Here is a 17,236-nt window from a genome sequence, read left to right as displayed (position 1 = left end):
ATGGACATAAGTTTGAGCAAACTCCAGGAGATAGTGAAGGGCGCAGAGGACAGGTGTGCTGCAGTCCATGGGGTCACAAACAGATGCGACTTAGCAACTGAACAACAACAATAGATGTTCTATAACTAGGTTCTTGTAAGAATCTGAAACTAATAACAGGATCAATTCTAATTAAGAGGTCAGAAAGCATTTTGCAAAGCAGTTTTCAATTTAAATGGCAGGTGGCAAAGGCAGAAGAAATTATAAAACATACCCTGAACAGGAAAAATGGTATCAATTAATCAACTTCAAAACAGTTGATATAAGATGGAGAGAAAATATGCCAGTGTTGTGCTGGGGGCGGATTCCATTCTTCTGACCTTTGAAAAGTTTTTACTTACAGTCAGGAAGATTAGCTGGTCTCCATTTTATTTCTGTGTCCTAACTTGTGTTGACTGTACACAAAAGTTTGGCCAGAGAGTTTGGCCACAAAAGTTTACCATGCAGGTAAAACCAGAACAACAACAAAACTGTCAAAACATGAGAGACAAGGTTTTCCCAGCAAAGTGTAAAATTTTATTTTCTTTCAGGTAAACTCTCCAGCTGCTATTTTACAGGAAAATAAGTATCTGTAAATAAAAGAACCATTCAATAATCAAATCTTCAGAGTTTTAATGATTTCATCAGCGTTACAGAATTTACTCTCTTCTTACCACGAAGGTCATCATAGCACCCTCTAAAATGAATTTAACACAACGATTAATTTACATACACAGATTGCACTTGAAGAGTAACTGCTTTTAAATAGACCAATTTCATCTTCAGGTCATTAGATGTGGCATCTGAATCACACAGGTCAGTTGATCACTATAAAGCAAGCCAATATGAATAAGTCGCATATTCTAAAATGTCTAATCCAGAGTTCAGACCTGCTGAGGAGTCTGCTGTCTACCATCTCATGTCTCAGCTTCTTAATCTATGCTACTGATACATTTCCAGTGATTTCATTCTATCCCATCAAGAGGTTGTATTAAGAATTAGGTCCTAACACTTTATTGGCATCATCATTTAAAAATCATTCACCTGATTTTAGGAAGCACTTCTATTTTTCACTCTGCCACTTTTGTTCTTTACCTCAAATGTACAGTTTCTTTCTTGAACACTTCTGCCATTTCACCTACTTCTTTGCCGGTGGGCACATAAACATACACAAAAGCATAGTAGTATCTATGGGCCACATGTCTATAAGCTGGTTTCTGTTTTCTTCAAGGAAAGCTATTCTTCTGGGGCTTCCTCTTTCCTCTAAGAAACCACCGGTAATACTACCCTCTCCCCAACCAGACTACTTAAGAGACCAAAAGCACAGCTTTCCATGGTGGGAATGAGGAGCTGAGATGACCAGGCAGGTGAAAAACCCTACTGAGGAGATAAAGTCTTTTGTGAATGAAAAGTCCTACTGAGGAGTAATGTCTGTTTGTGAACCTGGATTCATCTTTGATTCCACTGAGCATATGTGAGTAGATATTCAAATATTTCAAGGAAACAAGGCTATAATCTCAACTTCTCTTATTTCAATACCTGTTACCTCTAGGTAGTATCTCACTAAATTTTGCCACCAGGCACCCTTTAGCACTGTCCTGGGTACATTGCAAACACTGGTCCTGCCTAATATTTTTTTCCCCTAAACTCCTAATTATTTCCCCCAAGCTCCACACAGTTCTTTTCAAGGACTGTGTGGCTGACATTTTTCCCAATATATTTTGTGCTCTCTTGCAATGCTGGACCTTCAAATGCTCAAATCTAAAGGCTCCGTCACTACAGGTTACCAGAAACAAAACACTCTTTGATCTAATCTGATTTTTAACGCAATTACTAGTGATTTATTTTTCAAGGAAGCAAATAATTACAGAGCAAGAGAAAACACTGCTGAGATGATGCCTGGTCCCTTCTACCCTTCTAGGGCAGGGCTAGACTTGAGAGGAAGCAAATGTATATTCATGGTGTCTTTATTATCAAAATCAGAGTAAAATGACTACATCAGGAAGTAGCAATAATGAAAGTCACGATGGAAATGATATACCTAGAATGAATCCAGCAGCATCTGGATCTCTGTTTTGCGGGGGAAATAAGATGAAAACCCATGTCGTATGGAAAGAAATATGACAAGGAGTGCTCACAGATGCACCCTGCTTTGGGAACCCGTCTCTCTGAAATCCAACATTCAAAGGTCATCACATTTCATTTTCAACAGTTTTCACTTTCTTCCCATTCTCCCAATGTAAGGAGATATATTTCTATATTATTCAGGAATTATTAGAAATTTCATTCCATTAGAACAAGGAATAACAAGTATTCTGGGACATAGGTGTAAAATTTGTCTTTTTCTACTGAATGATAAGACATAATTGTCAATAAAGTGCATTTCACATAAAAGTACCATTAGGAGAGTAAAGTGCAATGTGTAAGGTACTTCAAATAGTGCAAAGTTGCTAAATATATACATTGTATGTGCCAAGTACAAATAAAGCAGGATCTTATCTACCGGAAGCCAGAGAGAACAATGGAAATATACTTCCCCATCTTTCATCCTTTGCAGGTCAGTATATTTTGGTCCGTGTGTGTGTGTGTTTGTGTGTATGTGTGTGTGACTGCCCCTGTATATTACATAACTGCTTAATGGTCTGTGCAAATGTCTGAAGCTAGTTCCCTAGAATCTGAAACCTTTAAACATTGACATAACTATGCCATCTTCACATCACAGAAGCATTAGGCTTGTAATAATGGTTGAGATATTTCAGCCTGAAAATCTGGTAAGGCAGGTATTTGACTTCGAATTAAATGTTTAATGAGAACTATTAAAAACACAATAACTATAACACTACCGAGAGACACCCCTATGAAATAAGCATATGACTCGTCTTGTTCATTTTCTCTTGGTTTCACACTACCATGGAGGAGAGGAGGGGTCTGGGTATTAGGACTTGTTCTTGGAGTCGGTGAAATGAGCAGATCCTGAACGTTGCTGAGTGATCCGTTGTGAGGCAGGGCAGTGATGTTGAGCAGGTGGCAGAGCAGGGGGTACAGATCTGTAGAGTTCATGGCTGCTTTTGTGAAATTCTTTCGGAAGGCAGGACCGTGGGCTAAGAAAATAGGATGCATTTCTGCTAATGCATTGTCGTACCCGTGGTTGCCTACTGTGAAGATAAAATGCACGAACAAGTTAGCCAACCAGATGGTATTAAAATGGAAATAACTGTATCATTGAATGCTGGACTTACATGCAAATTTTATCTAATTTGACTTTTAAGTAAAAGAATCCTTTACACATCATCTCTGCTGTGGTCAACATCACGATTCAATTCAGGAAACGAAAAGTCAAATGATCATAAATCTTTCCCATAGGCCACAGGAAGAAGGGTAAACTTCCCTGACCCAAGTCGGGGGAACACAAAAGTGATTTTTTTTATTGGCAGGTAAACTAATTTTCAGCAATTACTTGTTAGGTACCTACTATGTTCCAGTTATTGTTCTAAAGATAAAGGGATAAAGGTGCCTTAGTCATGAAGCCAATAATTCATAATTTATTATTATGATAATTCATAATTTATTGGTTGACTCATTAGAAAAGACCCTGATGCTGGGAAAGACTGAGGGCGGGAGGAGAAGAAGGTGACAGAGGACCAGATGGTTGGATGGCATCACCGACTCAACGGACATGAGTTTGAGCAAACTCTGGGCAATAGTGAAGAACAGGGAAGCCTGGTGTGCTGCAGTCCACGGGGTCACAAAGAGTTGAACACAACATAGTGACTGAACAACAATCAAAAAATAAAGATCTGAACTTGTGGGTAAAATCTTGTCTTGGTGTTTCAGATCAGGATCCAGCTTAGCACTGTCTGCTTTAGTACGGCTACAAAAAAAGTTAAAAACTTTCGGAGTCTTGATAAGTCAGAAGAAGATACAAAATTGAAGGATGAAAACCCCTGCATAATAAAAGCTGCCTTTTAAAGGCTTGTGGCTCTAGCATAATATCAGAGTTCTACTGCCAATAAAATGGCAACCAAAGAGAATTGAAAGGCTGTATTTTAAAGGTGGTGAGAATGACTGGCAAATTGGCCTCTACTGCTTGTGTTTGCTACTAGGAAATGTGCAATGGGAACACAGAATTGAAAAAAAAAATCCTAAATCAATTCCTCTGAGAGTCGTCTTCTCAGAGTAATTCCAAATCTGCCTGGCAAAATCCATCTTTTAAAGGAGTCATTTTTAGTGCTATGATTCTTTTGAGTTTCTTATTCAAGGGGAAATAATGCTGGATTTATGAATCACTAGGAATCATCTGACTGGGGCTGTGCTATTCTACTTAATCAACAGGAACATTGGGAAATGTGCCATTATATAATTTGTAATTGGATGATTGTTGGGCTCCTGTCTATGAAAAGTTGGATCTAGACTCTAATCATGAAGGCAAAGTAAATCCTATCACACTTCTTACTAGAAAATCAGACTTGAAGTGAACTCATTATGACTTAGAAAACCTTTCCCATGAAGAGGGACTTTTTTTCCTAGTGGTGAATGCTCAGTCACTCAGTTATGTCCAAATATTTGCAACTCCATGGACCATAGCCCACCAGGCTCCTCTGTCCATGGAATTCTCCAGGCAAGAATACTGGAGTGGGTTGTCATTTCCTTTTCCAGGGGATCCTCCCAACCCAGGAATTGAACCTGGGTCTCCAGCATTACAGGCAGACAGACTCCTTACCACTGAGCCACCCAGGAAGCCCTTCCTAGCGGTAGCCCCTACCATAAACGCTTGTTCCAGCAGACAGTATTTAATAATGGATGCCTAAGGGCAGTGGGGTCAACAGAGGATGAGATGGCTGGATGGCATCACCAACTCAGTGGACATGAGTTTGAGTGAATTCCGGGAGTTGGTGATGGACAGGGAGGCCTGGCGTGCTGTGATTCATGGGGTCGCAAAGAGTCGGACACGACTGAGCGACTCAACTCAACTGAACTGAAGGGCAGTGGTTCTCAAACTTGACCGTGTATGAGACTCCGGGGTAGGAAGGGTGGGTGCAGGTAAAAACACAGATCTCTGGGCTCCACCCTCTCAGTTCCCAGTTTAGTAGATCTGGGTTGGGCCCAAGAATCTGCATGTCTAATGAGTTCCCAGGAGATTTGGATGATGCTGGTCCAGGGAACACATTTTGAGAACCGCTGCTTTTGGACATTAGGGCTGAATTCTCTTCTAGAACTCAGGCTGAGAAGGACTGTAGTAGCCAGTACTTAATTATTTTGTTGAAAAAATAATTATGTTGAACATTAACATAAACAGGAGCACCATTAAGGTTTTAGATTCAAAATAGGAGTGACCATCTATTATGTAATTGTAGTTCACTGAACCAAAGTTTCAAGAGAGCCACTGACATTTATGTTAATTGTTAATTGTAATTCTGTCTCTTCAGAGACAGCAGTTCTTTTCTAAGCAACTCCTCTCACATAAGAGTCACCTGCACAATACATGAAAGCCTGAACATATAAAGCTGGCAACTATTCCCATGGCCAAAGAAATTATTTTTAAAAACTTTAATACAGCTCTCCTGGCCTGATTAAATATTGGTTTACAGATTATTATCTGTATGTAAAACCTGTTTTAAGGATCTGAATCCATCACATATACATCTGCCAGTATGACTCATTTATGCTCTATCAATGCCACTGCCAGGTAACTGCTTTTCTCTTTATCAATAAACATGATGCGAACCCAATTCTACCTAAAGGGACATTTTTTTAATATCTCAAATGTATCAAGGAGCATTTCTAGTCAGTGTCGGTACCATATGCTTGCTTCAACATTCAGTAACAATGGAAACAACCCCCAGTGAATTGGTTGGTAGTGCGTGTGAATGTCTCTATCAGCCAGGGAAGCAGATCCCATGCCAGGTAATTTAAGAGAGGGAGTTTCAGATGAGGGCTAGTGTTGAAGATCAGAAGTAAACATGAGATGGCAAGGTTACCCTGTGAGTAGATCAGTGGGAATAGTCCCCAGTGGCAACCTCAATGGCCCCCAGAGCTGGAGGGACAGAAGGAAGAGGCGGAGTCACCAGAGCCCCAAAGGCAGGACTACTTAGTAGGAGCTGAGGCCACAGACAGGGAGGTTTTCCAGAGCTGGGATCACAGTGGACATGAAGTCCTAGGCTGGGGCAGACAGAATGGGGGACAGACCCTGGCTTCTGCCAAACTCCTGCGTTCCACACTCCTGCCAAGGTTCTCTATTGGCCAAATGGAACCAGAAACCAGCTTACAAAGTAGCTTGGGAAATTTAGTCTGTAGAGATCTGTCACTGCTGATATCGGAGAAGGCAATGGCACCCCACTCCAGTACTCTTGCCTGGAAAATCCCATGGATGGAGGAGCCTGGTAGGCTGCAGTCTATGGGGTCGCTAAGAATCGGACATGACTGAGAGACTTCCTTTTCATTTTTCACTTTTATGCATTGGAGAAGGAAATGGCACCCCACTCCAGTGTTCTTGCCTGGAGAATCCCAGGGATGGGGGAGCCTCGTAGGCTTCCGTCTATGTGGTCGCACAGAGTCGGACATGACTGAATCGACTTAGCAGCAGCAGCAGCAGGGATCTGTCACTGCTGATACAGAGCAGATCAGGGTAAGGGTGGGCAGTCAGTTTGAGAGCAAATATGCAAATGGAAGGCACGATAAAGATGAGTTACATCCTGTGGATGACTTCCATTTGACTGACTTGTTAAAAGCTGTGTGAAAAGGGAAAACTACACGTTATGGATCGCTCCTCTGTCCATGGAATTCTCCAGGCAAGAATACTGGAGTGGGCTGCCATGCCCTCCTCCAGGGGATCTTTCCAACCCGGGGATCGAACCTGGGTCTGCTACAGTGCAGACAAATTCTTTACCATCTGAGCCACCAGGGAAGCCTCTATTATGGATGGCAGAAAGTTATTTTGTACGCTTGAATTTTCAATGGGATTTCCATCATCTTCTAAATTTATATAATGGAAACATCTCCAGAATTACACCACTAGGTATTCATTAGGAAAATATATCTTGATATATGTTTATCCATGCCAATATGCACTTCTTTTTAGAAATGTTCCCAAGGTGTAAAGCAAAGCTGGCCTATATTTTGTAGAGCCACAGGGCAAAAGAAACTAGAAAGCTGACAACTGCAGAGAAAAATAGAGATGACGCTTTTATGAAACCAGAGTATGAAGCAGAAGCAGAAAATGATTCAATTTACAAAACTCAGGTTTTTCTCAGGAACATAATGGTTATAACGGGCACAGTGCTTATCTTTGGTCTGATGACTTCAAGAGAAGTAAATGTTTCACTTTTAGTAGGTTACCTCATTTTAAAGTCCCAGTAAATCTTTATTGGGATATTTATTGGATCTTTATTTAGCTATTAATGTATGACACTAGCCTAGTTATTCAATCGGTAAACAGAATGTTGAATACAGCAGAAACAACTCCCAGTTGGCCTCCACTTTAGCAGATGATGCAGAATGGGGAGAAAGACTGTAACATACTCACACAGGAAGTCATCTGACTTATTCCGTAAAATATGCCAGCCGTCGTCAGCCACTGCGAGAATGGGCTGAATTCGACTGTTGTGTTTGTAATGCCATCTTTCCGGAACCTCTTCCTTTTTGTAAACAGTCAGATTAGGATGAGCTTGAGCTAGTGCTTCATAGACTTCATCAAATTTGCCTAAAACAGAAGGACGAGGAGAAGCAGTCAGAACAAGACTTTCACCGCTACAGCCAAGAAGCAACCATGGTAACAGAGGTCAGTCAATGCAGACATCCTACTGATGTAGACAGTCAGCAAGTTCAAGGTAATGAAGTCTTACCAGACAATTTAGAGCCCCTGCCCGCCCCCGCTCCCCACGGGGGAAACTGAGAAATAATCTTCTCTTAAAATAAATTCACCTTCAGAGAAGACATTTTATTGAACCAGAAATCTCTAAAGACTTAAATACACATGTCCACGTGTGCATGAGTGTGCTAAGCTGTTTCAGTTATGCTCAACTCTTTGCAACCCTGGGGATGTAAAACTTACAAAAAAAAAAAAAAGGCCTTTTTATTTTATATTGGAGTGTAGTTGATTGACAACGTTGGATTCTTTTCAGTTGCACAACAAAGTGATTTCAGTTATACACATACAGGTATCCATTCTCTTTCAAATTCTTTTTGGGCATGTTAAACGTTTTGAGTTTGTTTAAAACTCAAACAGAATCTACCTTTAAAACAGAAATAATGAATGACAGGTTGGTATGAGGCTTTGAGATGAGGTTTGTAAAAAGTTTCAGTCCCTAAAGCCTGTGCTCTGCAACAAGAGAAGGCACTGCAATGAGAAGCCTTCACACCACAACTAGAGAAAAGCCCACACAGCAATGAAGACCCACGTCCACACCCCGCCCCAGATCACCACTCAGTTCAGGCTGACCTTCCCTGGGCAAGATGGCGGCCACTGGCGATTGGTCAATCAAGGTGTAGTGCTCTCTATCCAGATATTGGTCAAGCTCTATGATCCTCTCCTGGGAACACTGAGTCATTCCATGGTCACTTGTGATGATCAGGTTCAGAACGTTCCACAATTTTGCCTTTTTCAGCATTTGTATGAGATATCCTAACTTGTGGTCAATATCTGAAATGACAGGCCCCATGAGCGGACTGTCTGGTCCCAACTGGTGGCCCATATCATCAGGTTCCTCCCAATAAAGAAGACCAAGACTGATGGGCTCTTTTGACGTAAACCACTCAATAATTTTGGCAACTCTGTCTTCAAATGAAACGGAGTCATTGTAAGGCATGTAGTGAGTGGGAAAACTTCCATGTATTTTGACGTCTGTTCCAGGCCACATGGCCGCACCACTCGTGTGTCCTGCCCTCTGATTTGTGATCCATATTGGTGTCGCTTCTTCCCAAAACTCAGAATCATAAATATCCATGTCATCCAAGGAGAAAGATTTGTTCAGAATAGGGTCATACATGTCATTTGCCACAATACCATGATTCTCAGCAAAGAGGCCAGTGACCAAAGTATAATGGTTAGGGTAGGTCTTTGTAATAAAAATATTAGTAACTTGCTGCACCTGGACACCGTATTTCATAATATAGTGAAAATGGGGTGTTGGAACTCTGTATAAATAATCCCAGCGGAATCCGTCAAATGAAACTAGCAGAACCTTTGGCTGGTCTGATTGGAGAGAAAATGTAACTGAAAGTGTTAATGCAGCAAGCATGAAGGACACCCGGAGAAGTTTTGAAGTCATTTTTAAACTACTTGATTGCTTCAGTGTAAGATAATCTGTATAAGAAAAATATAGAAGTTAATGGCAATAATTTCGTTTTACATACTTTACCCAAAACAGAGAATGATGGCACTTAGTAACCCCAGTTATAGTATACATCACAGCCTGGAAGGTTTATGTTGCAGAATTTCATCTTAAACAAGAAACATGGGGCTCTCTATAACAAAGCTAAGAAATATATTCACACTTTAGAAATTGTTTTAGTTTCTAAGAACTTACCAAAACATTTCCTCAAAGAAATTATGTAAATTATATCCCCAAATATTATTTTAAAAGATGAAATAATTTGCATACAACTTTTCAGAAACATTTTCAGGTTGACTTAGACTTCTGGCTCCTGCTCATGGACATTTATACATGTCCAAATATTCCGGGAACTGGTGATGCACAGGGAGACCTGGCATGCTGCAGTCCATGGGGTTGCAAAGAGTCGGACACAACTGAGCAACTGAACTGAACTGAAATACCTATGGACACATTCATCATTAGTGTTCGACATGCTGTAGGAACCTAGCAACAGGAATTAGCACTAGCAAATTCAAAAATAATATTGTTTAAAAATACATAGGTAAACCTCCATGTTTCAATGGCAAGGCCTTATGTTTGGTCCATCATAGTAAGAGATTAACTTGGTGTCTTGAAGTGACATGAAAACTGTGACATTCTAATATATTTGTGAAACATAATCGGTATTCATGTATTAATAATCAAAGCATGTGTGTGTGCTAAATTGCTTCAGTCATGTCTGACTCTATGCAACCCTATGAACTGCAGCCTGCCAGGCTCCTCTGTTCATGGGATTTTCCAGGCAAGAATACTGGAGTGGGTTGCCATTTCCTTCTCCAAATAATCAAAGCATGTTGTTGTTGTTGTTTGGTCACCAAGGCATGTCTGACTCTTTGAGACTCCATGGACTGCAGCACACCAGGCCTCTCTGTCTCTCACCATGTCCTGAAGTTTGCCCAAGTTCATGTCTATTGCATAAGTGATGCCATCTAGCCATCTCATCCTCTGACGCCCTCTTCTCCTTCTGCCCTCAATCAAAACATAGTCTTCTTTAAATAAAACAGTTAGGTTCGGAACTAAGTATAACAGAAGTGTAAATCTGAAATTTGATGTTGACCTTCCTAATGTTAGTGGCTTCCCTGGTGGCTCAGTTGGTAAAGCGTCTGCCTGCAATGCAGGAAATCTGGGTTCGATCCCTGGGTCGGGAAAATCCCCTGGAGAAGGAAATGGCAACCCACTCCAGTATTCTTGCCTGGAGAATTCCATGGACAGAGGAGCCTGGTAGGCTACAGTCCATGGGGTCACAAAGAGTCAGACAAGACAGTGACTTTCACTTTCATTTTTCCTAATGTTAAAATTCATCAACATTTAATCTTATCAGTGGTGTGTGTAGAACAGGCACTTCCCAGGATTAAATAAATCTCTTGGGATCAAAGCAGTTGTAATTGCTGTTGTTCACCTGCCTCTATTTCTAAAAAGCTTTTATTCTATTCAAGAAAGCTAATAAGAGATAATACGAAAAACAATACATATGTAAATTTTGTCAGTTCTCATTAGGTTTGCAAATCCAGTAAGGATTTCCCTCTGCTCTTCATTCTTGCATGAAGTTATTTATAAGCCCACCAAACCTGGATCTAACTATATTTTGTGCCAAGAAATCTCTTGAATTCAGTTTTTGACACCTTCCTAATTTGAATATGCTGAAAACATTTTTAAACCTCAGAAAAAGAACCTGTCTTGCCCTCCTATTTTATAAGTGCTGGTAAATAAAAACTGCTTGGCATGCCTGCTTTGCTACCAGGGGCAAGCATTCTGCTTCTGTTTTGTTTTGTTTGTTTTTTTTAACCATGATTTCAGCATACCAGAACATTACTTAAACTGAAATTGTTGTAGGTATTGATCTCCAGACAATGGCTCAAAAATTAAATTTAAAAAACTATTCTTCAAATGGCAAGAAACTTCCCAGTTCTGGAAGGAACATGAATAATCAGTCCCAATAAGGAACTGCAAAAATATTTACTAACATTTCTAGCTAAGAATGGTGATTCTTCCTCTTCCTCTCTTGTCCTTCACTTTCTTAACACAAGAAAGGATACTATGAACCAAATATAATTTAAAGCTAAAAAATGAATCAACGACATGAAACATCTGATTTCTCCTCTATTGTAGTAAATTAATTCAGCAACTGTAATAAGCAGGACCGAACTGCTTTCCTGGGACAAACGCAAATAAACAAAGGCTAACCATTGCCTCAAGCTTAGGAATGTTTGGTAAGAGGAACCAACATTATCACATCGATGACATAAAGCAACAAACAGGGAAGCGGGGGTGGGGATGGAAGAAATCTGATTTCTTTCTTTTCCAACACAAAGTGCTTCATGGCGCTGTGGAATCCCTCGTTCTGGGTCCAGATTTCACTGGGCTGCTTTCCAATTCCTCGCCCCTCCAGCCCTTCCCCTACAGCCTTGGAAATCTAGAGGAAAGGGGCGCCAAGAAAGGAGAGGAGAGAAAGTGAAGGATGAGAAGGTGTATGTAGAGCGAAGAGACGTCAAGAGGATGGTAATGCGTCTCCCCATCGTTTTCACCGGGATTTCATCCTAGCTCCGGGAAGGATCTCGGCGTAGGGTACGTTCCCAATTTGTAGAACTCCAGCCCGCCCACCGAGGCCAGAAGATGCCCTAACGTGGGCTCTGTACAAGTGTGCAGTGGAAACGGGAGGAAGGATAGTTTGGGGGTCCCTAAAGAGGCAGGTGGGTCTCGAGGAGGCCAGCCTCCCACTTTCCCCGACTCTTACCCTCGCGGCGATCCGCTCAGTCCGCATCGGTTTGGGGCAATGGGAGGGAAGGCCTGGAAAGGGATCCCTCCCGCAGACCCGGGGCAACAGCCAGGAGCCGGCGGGAGCAAAGGGTGCCCCCCAAATCCACAGCTGCTCACCTGCTCGCCAACTCAACGCAGAGCACCTGACCAGCACTGCACCTGACCAGCACCGCCTACCGGCCGCAGGCTCCGCCTCTTGGCTCCTATTGGCTACGGGACAAAGAGAAAGCCGGGCTCCTGGGAGTGGCTGCCCCGCCTGTCAATCAGTGGGGCGGGCACTGCGGGATTTGAAGGGTGGATCCGGCGGGAGTCAGGGGAGTGAGGGGTGACTTGGACCCAGCCTGGAGGTTCCAGGGGGCAGGAAGGAGAAGGAGCCCCAGGGCTCGCTAAGGCCCCCTCTGCCGGATCACAGAAACATTCTGCATTGTGCCTTTTCTAGACGGGCAGTTATGCTGTGGGCAGTGATGCAGAGAGGTCATAGGGCTCTACTCCCAATAGTGGTTGATGTGTTTCAACACTGTTTTCGTTAAAAGCTACTATTCTCTTACCCGATTTCTCATCTCCAGTTTTCTTCTGTTTTCTGATCACAAATGGGTAGCACCATACTCTGGACTTTGCTCCGAGGAACATCAGAGCACCCCGGGAGGTCAATGGGACTATGCAAAATCTAATTTAAAAGGATTTAATTTTACCGTCCTGGTTTTTGCAAGGTCAGGTCTCTGAGGAATCTGCAATAGTGTGGTTCCTGAGAATGCACATATTACACCAAGCCAGGTTCAGAATCGGGTTAATCTGCACCGGCTGCGAGGCTGAATAGCTATGCCAGGCACCAGATTCTGCTCCTAGCTTTGTTTTTAAACATGCAGGATTGAACTTTGGATCTGATTCCTCTTTCTTGACCCTGTTTCTTCTGTTCCCATTCTGAAATGAATTAATTTTTTAGCGTTTTTTGTCTTGTTTTGTTTTGTTTTGTAATGGATGGTATTTTTAGGCGGGAGGGAGTGCAGACAGGTACCTAGTTTGCCAATATGATCTCAGCTATATTTATCATAAATTATAGCAGTGACTTCCAGTTCCCCTGAAAAAATTTGTCCATCTACACAATTCCCAAACCTAATTCTAACCACCCTGCAATGGGCAATAATATCTGCTGGTTGTTGCAACTTAAATGTAAATATCTAATTAGCGGTTAAAATGGAGAGCAGAACCAGTAGTTCTGGGTCCCCTGGAGCTCACTTCCCCGGTACACCAGAACTGTAATGAATAGACAGCCTTGCTGAGAGTTAATTAAACAAGGCAAACATTTTGGTCATTGTTTTTTCTCCTTCTCTCAACTTCCCATAGAGGGACAGTCCCTACCCCAATGGCTCCTTTCCCACAGCATCATACCACCCACAGGGGGATCTGGGCACTCTTCCACAGCCTTTTATTTGTAATGACTTGAGTTTATGGTTTTCCACACGTGGGATGGGGATTGAGAGGGAGACTGATGTCTGTGTTTGGGCAGATTCAGTTGCAGTGAAGCTGAACAGGTTGTTCCAAGTCCCCAAAGCCCTGTCCTTTGAAATTGCCCCAACTTGGAACAGGGTGGCCCAATATTATAAGTCTTTGTCCCCCAAGAATAGACCAACCCTATGTTCTCCCAAAACATTCAGAGAACAGCATATGCTGATTAGAGAGCAGAGTAGTGAAAACAGGCTTGTCTTTTACATGGATCGCTGAATACTGTTGGAGTCTGTTCAGATGGCACTGCTTGGCTCTGCAAACTTTTTACGAAGTCAAGATTGTATTCACAAGTCACCTCTGCGACACAGGCATGATGCAGCTGTTAACCACAATGCACAGCACGGAAAATGACTCATGAGGGGCCCGGCGAGGGGCCCAGAGACACTGCCCAGATCTCCATGTAATGACATCTAGAGTCAACTGGCAGGCTAATGATATAACTCATGTTGCTAATAGGGAAAAAACCTGGCTTACATAGTAGAGATAGAGGAATGATTGTAAAAACATGGAAATCCTGCTTCCACATCTGTACCAGCCCTTCTGCCCTGTCTGTTGCCTTGAGCTCTGTCCAATTGCCATCACTACTCAGCCAATTATGGTCACCTATGCTAGCATCCCCAACTTTTTTGGCACTGGGGACAGGTTTCGTGGAAGACAATTTTTCCATGGACTCAGGGTGGGGTGGGGATAGTTTAGGGATGATTCAAATGCATTACATTTATTGTGCACTTTATTTCTATTACGATTACATCAGCTCCACCTCAGGTCATCAGGCATTTGGTCCTGGAGGCTGGGGACCCCTGGCCTAAACCACAAACTGGTTGACTGTTGCTATTCCTTTGTTTTATATTATTGAATTAATATAATTGTTGATTAATATAATGACTGAGCTAGTAACATTTTTATGCATAATGGTATAACAGAAGAATCAGCTTCTTTCAAGGGTTTTGGGGTACAGATGGGGATTCCTCTACCTATCTAAAGAAGTCTAATAGGGGTTTGAGAGCAGAATTATTTTCTTTCTGAGGAGCTAGAAGAGGTTTGAGTTAAAACTAAAATAGGATTTTTTTTTTTTTAATGAAATAGCCGAGACTGGTTCTGCAACAGTCATATTCTTTTCAAAACTAGTGTATACACCATGGTAGGGTGAATGAGAAAATTATTTTACAAAAATTTAAAAAATCTTTAGGGTTGTAATATACTTCATCACAACAATAAATTAAAGCAAAGTCTATCTCTTAAGCCTTTATAGAACATTCTGTAAAATATGAGTCTCACATATTGAACAGCCATAGGTTAAGAATCACAAGGATTCTCTTAGGCAAACTCTGGGAGATGGGGATGGACAAGGAAGCCTGGCATGCTGCAGTCCATGCAGTCACAAAGAGTAGGATACGACTTGGTGACTGAACAACAATAAGGATTCTGGTTCTGAACTGACCTTAATTATTTTTTTAATTTAAGTATAGCTGATTTACAATGTTTCAGGTGTACAGCAAAGCGATTCAGTTATATATATATACTTTTTCAGATTCTCTTCCATTATAGGTTATTAAAAGATACTGAATATAGTTCCCTGTGATATACAGTAGGTCCTTGTTGTTTATCTATTTTATATATAAGTAAGTGAAAGTTGCTTAGTCATGTCTGACTCTTTGTGACCCCATGGACTATACAGTCCATGGAATTCTCCAGGCCAGAATACTGGGGTGGGTAGCCTTTCCCTTCTCCAGGGGATCTTCCCAACCCAGGAATTGAACCGGCGTCTCCTGCATTGCAGATGGATTCTTTACCAGCTGAGCTACCAGGGAAGCCCATTTTATGTATAGTAATGTGTATCTGTTAATCCCAAATTCCTGACTTAGCCCTAATTTCTGATTATCCGCTGTCTCTAGGGATGACTTTTCACTTGATAAATAGTAGTACTTCACTGTACTCAGCAGAAGTACAACCCAATGAAAGAAAAGTTAAATTATAGACTATTTAAAGATTTAGTCCAAGTATTTTTATGCTTATTAGTAATTTAGGCTGCTAATGCTATATTTGTACCTAATAGGACTCTATTTCCACACATTTAGTATGCTTTACCCTCAGAAAGCTTTATGGAAGTCAAATATAACCTTGTAAACTTCTTTGCATGACCAGATTTTGCAAATTGTATTCATAGTATATTATTTTTTCTAGAGTTACTGGAACAAATCACCACCACCTGGATGGCTTAGGTCAACAGAAATGTATTCTCCCACAGCTTTGGAAGCTTGAAGTCTGAAGTCCAGATATTGGCAGGGCCACCCTCCTCCAGAGGCTCCAAGGAAGAATACTGCCTTGTCTCTTCCAGCTTCCACTGGTTCTGGCATTCCTGGGCCTGATGCAACTCAGCTCCAGTCACTGCCCCATCGTCACATGCTGTTTTCGTCTGTAAGTCTCTATGTCTTCACGTGGCCTTGTTATGAGGGCACTAGTCACTGGAATGAAGGCCCCTTTAGTCTAGTAAGACCTTATCTAAATTTAACTAGTCTAACTGAGAAAGACAAGTATCATATGATATCATTTATATGTGAAATCTAAAAAAAATGGTACAAATGAACTTATTTACCAAACAGAAATAGAGTTGCGGATGTAGAAAACAAACCTATGGTTACCAGGGGTAAGTGGGGAGGGATAAACTGGGAGACTGGGATTGACACATACACATTACTATATATAAAACAGGTAACTAATAATGACCTACTATATAGCACAAACTCTACCCAATACTGTAATGCCCTATATAGGAAAAGAATCTAAAAAAGAGTGGATATATGTATATGTATAACTTATTCTTTCGCTGTACATCTGAACCTAACACATTGTAAATCAACTATGCTGCTGCTCAGTGCTCAGTCATGTCCAACTCTTTGTGACCACATGGACTGTAGCTTGCTAGGCTCCTCTGTCTATGGAATTCTCCAGGCAAGAATACTGGAGTGGGTGACCATTCCCTTCTTCAGGGGATCTTCCGGACCCAGGGATCAAATCCGGGTCATAAATCAACTATCAATTCAGTTCAGTTAAGTCACTCAGTCATGTCCGACTCTTTGCGACCCCATGAATCACAGCACGCCAGGCCTCCCTGTCCATCACCAACTCCCGGAGTTCACTCAGACTCACGTCCATTGAGTCAGTGATGCCATCCAGCCGTCTCATCGTCTGTCGTCCCCTTCTCCTCCTGCCCCCAATTCCTCCCAGGATCGGAGTCTTTTCCAATCAACTATATTCTAATACGAATTAAAAAAAATTTTTTTAATAAATAAAACACTAAAAATATTAACTAGTTACAGCTGCAAAAAAAAGTTACAGTTGCATTCCAAAGCAGGTCTTCTTCTGAGGTTCCAGATGAATGTGAATTTGAAGAGAATACTATTCAACCCAGTACATGTGGCTAGCAGAATGTTTAATTTTATAGCTCAGCCTACATCCAAAGTCCTGACAATGTCTATTACTGACAAGGATGCAGAGCAACTGCAGTGATGATACATTGCTGATGTGAGTGATACAGCCACTTTGGAAAACAGTTTGGAAGTTTCCTATAAAATTACATGCAC

At 41.5% G+C, this 17,236-nt stretch overlaps 1 protein-coding gene across 2 annotated transcripts; it reads right to left on the bottom strand.

The window, feature by feature from the left end:
• Nucleotides 1-532: 532 nt before the first annotated feature.
• On the bottom strand, nt 533-12,333 carry ENPP5 (ectonucleotide pyrophosphatase/phosphodiesterase 5 (putative)). 2 transcript variants are annotated; one of them, XM_010863079.1, is made up of 4 exons: nt 12,264-12,333; nt 8,456-9,319; nt 7,541-7,717; nt 533-3,173 (listed from the first exon to the last, which is right to left on the bottom strand). In XM_010863079.1, the coding sequence occupies exons 2-4, from the start codon at nt 9,282-9,284 to the stop codon at nt 2,746-2,748; spliced, it is 1,434 nt and encodes a 477-aa protein (XP_010861381.1). In that variant the 5' UTR covers nt 9,285-9,319; nt 12,264-12,333; the 3' UTR covers nt 533-2,745. The 2 variants fall into 2 exon arrangements, with proteins under 2 accessions (XP_010861381.1, XP_010861380.1); XM_010863078.1 differs by having other exon boundaries at nt 12,124-12,324.
• Between the last annotated feature and the right edge of the window lie 4,903 nt (nt 12,334-17,236).

Source organism: Bison bison, unplaced genomic scaffold (genome assembly GCF_000754665.1).
Source record: "Bison bison bison isolate TAMUID 2011002044 unplaced genomic scaffold, Bison_UMD1.0 scf7180017864487, whole genome shotgun sequence".
NCBI classification, from domain to species: Eukaryota; Metazoa; Chordata; class Mammalia; order Artiodactyla; family Bovidae; genus Bison; species Bison bison.
The sequence above is the reverse complement of the archived record's forward strand: the minus strand, read 5'-3'. Positions and strand labels throughout refer to the sequence as shown.